This window comes from Tupaia chinensis, unplaced genomic scaffold (genome assembly GCF_000334495.1).
Source record: "Tupaia chinensis unplaced genomic scaffold, TupChi_1.0 Scaffold144562_1, whole genome shotgun sequence".
NCBI classification, from domain to species: domain Eukaryota; kingdom Metazoa; phylum Chordata; class Mammalia; order Scandentia; family Tupaiidae; genus Tupaia; species Tupaia belangeri.
The window spans coordinates 20,950-24,935 of record NW_006204422.1 but is presented as its reverse complement, the minus strand read 5'-3'; the positions used below and the strand labels follow the sequence as shown (position 1 = coordinate 24,935).

The 3,986-nt window shown below is 40.1% G+C and overlaps 1 protein-coding gene across 1 annotated transcript; it reads right to left on the bottom strand.

Moving 5' to 3' along the window:
• Positions 1–2,092: 2,092 nt before the first annotated feature.
• On the bottom strand, positions 2,093–3,246 carry LOC102482513 (olfactory receptor 7A17-like). Its single transcript, XM_006167166.2, has 2 exons — positions 2,610–3,246; positions 2,093–2,118 (listed from the first exon to the last, which is right to left on the bottom strand). The coding sequence occupies exons 1-2, from the start codon at positions 3,244–3,246 to the stop codon at positions 2,093–2,095; spliced, it is 663 nt and encodes a 220-aa protein (XP_006167228.2).
• Positions 3,247–3,986: the final 740 nt, after the last annotated feature.

Below are 3,986 nucleotides of genomic sequence, written 5' to 3'. Positions count from 1 at the left end.
GGGGAAAATGGCAGAGAGTGAGAGGGAAGAATCAAGGAAAGAACTAAGAAGCAAACCATTTAAGGAATCCCAAATGGAAAGTAATTTGATTATAATGTGTATGGTAGTATCTTTGATTGAACCAATATACAGTTTATTCATGATAGGAAAATTAATTTGGTGTGCTATAATGATACAATGATTGTAAAAAACGGCAGAGAGTGAGAGGGAAGAATCAAGGAAAGAACTAAGAAGCAAACCATTTAAGGAATCCCAAATGGAAAGTAATTTGATTATAATGTGTATGGTAGTATCTTTGATTGAACCAATATACAGTTTATTCATGATAGGAAAATTAATTTGGTGTGCTATAATGATACAATGATTGTAAAAAACAATTTAAACACATTTTATATTTGGAAAATAATTTGTTATGTATAAATAAGGACTTAACAATCATGAAACCTGACTGGTAGGAGAGTGTGTGCACTTGCCAGAGTGATACAGAGAGACAGAAAAATGAGAAAGCTTCTCCTTCTCCCCACTACATGGATAATCATGCCACAATCTTTCTCCTCCATTTCTCCCTCCTCTTGGGATCTGGAACATGCATGCACACACGTCCAGCATGCTCCTCAAGCCACCTGGTCCAGGAATTTAACTGTGTAGTTGGCTATGTGGGATCCAGTCACCTTAACCACCATGCCACAAACTAGGTCAATCCTAAAGTGTCTTCATACAGTAATTTGCCCCTGGCCACAGCAACCAGACTCATGGGCATGCGTGTGTACCAGGTGTGTGCACTGAAAAGGAAAGAAAACTGGCATGGATCCTTGTACACCACAACACATTGTCCTTCATGATTATCTTAGAGTCCAGTGGCTCCCATGTCTCCTCAACCCTCATGTGTAGGACATTTACAATGGACATTTAGCCTCAGTTTTCCTTCCCTTTTCAAGTTTCTGTGTCTCTGGGTTTGTTTGTTTGCTTTTCAAATGTCACCTCTTTCCAGAAGTACCCCTAACAATTTCTAATAAATGTGAGTACCAGGTTGAAAACCCTATGACTAGGAAGGATAGCAGGTGGTATAGTGGTTAAGGTGCTACTCTCACATAGGCTGACCATGGTTTGAGTCTCAGACCTGGCAGCTTTAAAAAACATAGAAGGCATGTGCATGCATACCCAAAATCCCAAGAGAAGAATGGAGGAGAAAGGATTGCAGCATAATCATTGACATGGCAGAGAAGGTGATTTCTCTTTCACCCCAAGTGAGTGCATACACCTTATGACAAAAACCAAAACCATAAATAAATAAAATAAAATAAAATAAAATAATATAATAAAATAAAGTGAATAGGGACCAGGAGGTAGTGTAGTGGTTAAGGCACTGGGCTCCTAAGTGGTTGACCAGTTTGTGTCCTGGATGTGGCAGGTTGAAATTCATATCAGACACTTGTGCATGTGTGCCCAAAATACCAAGAGGAGACTGGAGGAGAAGGGATTGCGGTATAGTCATCCCCCCCATGAGGGGGGGGGGGATTTCTCATTTCCTGCCTCTCTGTCTCCCTCTGACAAGTGCATGTGCCCTGTAGCAAAAGTCTCTCTCAAAAAAAGAATGGTTAAAAAAATAAAGCTATGGTTAAGATGACAAATGACTTCAAACTGGGAGTGTATGAAAATAATATTGAGGAGCTTCTAGATGTGGTTCCTGATAAATTGACTGACAAGGAGGCATTGGAACTTGGAAAGAAATGCATAGCTGACTAAGGAGCAAGAGAAAAGGAAACTACAGAAGTAAAAAGAATCTTTAAGAAATTCTCTGTGAAGGGTTTAGCAGAAAATTTGATAGAACTCAAAAACCTCTTCAAAAGTTTGAAAGCATGCATTATCGACATCATTCACAATTGCTAAAACATACAACCAACCCAAATCTCAATGAACAGATATATAGATTGAAAAAGGGTAGCAAATATACACCTTGGAATACTACTCAACCATAAAAACCCATGAGACCCTAGCATTTGACAGAAAGTGAATGAATATGGAAGCTTTAATGCTAAGTGATGCAAGACAGACTATGAAAAAGAGACATTCTATATCTCTCAATGTATACTCAATGTCTGCACTCTATGGCAGAAACTGAAAGATTGGAAGTACAAAGACATTGAGAACAATTGTGGATGCTAGAGACAGTGTGGGAGGAGGGTGAGAAAAGTGGGAGGATGAGAAGGAGGGAATCAAGGGAAAAGAGAAAGAAGCAAACATTTAAGGAACACAAAAATAGAAAATTATCTAACATGCATGTTAGTATCTTTGATTGGGCTAATAAACAGTGTATTAATTAGGGGTAAATTTATTTGGTATGTTCTAATGGTGTACAGTGATTGAATGTAAAAAATAAAATAAAGAAGAAAAAATTGAAAACATGATTACCATGCTCTTATTTAACAATCATGATATCTGACTTTGAGGTAAGGTCCTGCAATCACTGGCTCTCCTGGAAAACAGTCCTTAAAGCTTCCCTCCTAAATATCTTTTCAGAGCCCTCTTTATGTCTTTATTCCTTAGACTGTAGATGAAGGGGTTTGGCATGGGGGTGACCACAGCGCATATCACTGAGGCTGTTGCACTTGAGTGTGAGTTGTGGGGAGCACCAGCACTAAGGTACACATCTAGGATTGTACAATAAAATAAAGAGATCACTGAAAGGTGAGAGGCACAGGTGGAAAATGCTTTGTGCTTCCTCTGAGCTGATGAGATTGCACAAATGGAGGAAGCTATCTTAGAATAAGAGTAAAGGATCCCAGTAAAGCGACCACTGGCCACCACCCCAGCTGCAAAATACAACCCTGTGTCATTAATTAAAGTGTTGGAGCAGGCTAGGTGAATCAGCTGATTAAGTTCACAGAAAAAGTGAGGGATTTCCATGTGTGTACAGAAGGACAGCCACAATGCCATTAAACTATTTAATAGTGAATTCAGGACACTCATGATCCAGGACAACAGAACCAGCAACACACAGAGCCTGGGGTTCATAATGACCGTATAGTGCAGGGGTTGGCAGATGGCCACATACGGGTCATAGGCCATCACAGCCAAGAGGAAGTTTTCCAGCCCTCCAAAAAGTATGAAAATGCATGTCTGGGTGATGCAGTCTGTATAGGTGATGACTTTGCTCCGTGTCTGGATGTTCACCAACATCTTTGGGATGGTGGCAGAGGTGAGACAGATATCAGAAAATGAGAGGTTGGAGAGAAAGAAGTACATGGGGCTGTGCAGGTGGGAGTCTGAGATGATGGCCAGGATGATTAACAGGTTTCTGATCACAGTGATCAGGCACATGGAGAAGAACAGCCCAAAGAGGAAGAGTTGCAATTCTGGTTCTTCAGAAAATCCCCCAAGAAGAAATTCTGCAATTTGTTTGTCATTTCCTGGCTCCATGTGTTTGAAGTAACTTTTAAAACAAAAGACAGAGAACATGACACAAACAGGTATTACTCACATGCTAGAATGCGATCACTTACATTCTATAGTCAAGACACTAGTTTCTAAGTTTTGCATACAGATGTGCTTCCCTCTAGATGATTCTTGTACCATCTACATTATGAGTTTCTTTCCAACACTCGAGCTATCCTCAAGAGGTCATGTATTCTACAATCACAATGAAAAGAAAAAGAGAAATTATTTCATGCATTTGAGAAATACATATGGAATGTTGACTATGTTCTAGGCACTCTGTAGAGCACAAGTAAGCAATACTGAATAACAAATGGATGATTAGCAATGGAGGGCTAGCAGGGGGCATAATGGTCAAGTTGGCTGGATTCCCACATGGTAGACTGCAGTTCAAGACTCAGACCTCACAGCTTGAAAAACCACACTGGGCATGTGTGAGAATCTGCCCAAAATCCCAAGAGGAGGATAGAGGAGAAGAGATTGCTATGTGGCCATCCTCTCTGAGGGGATAATTTTTCACTTTCTCTCTCTGCCTCTCTTTATCTCTCTCT

Coding starts and splice junctions, on each gene's coding strand:
- LOC102482513 (XM_006167166.2), bottom strand. CDS start 3,246: ATGTACTTCTTTCTCTCCAACCTCTCATTTTCTGATATCTGTCTCACC. Junction 2,119..2,609: donor TCCCCACAACTCACACTCAA/GTGCAACAGCCT, acceptor CCAATCTTTCAG/TTTCTGCCATAGAGTGCAGA.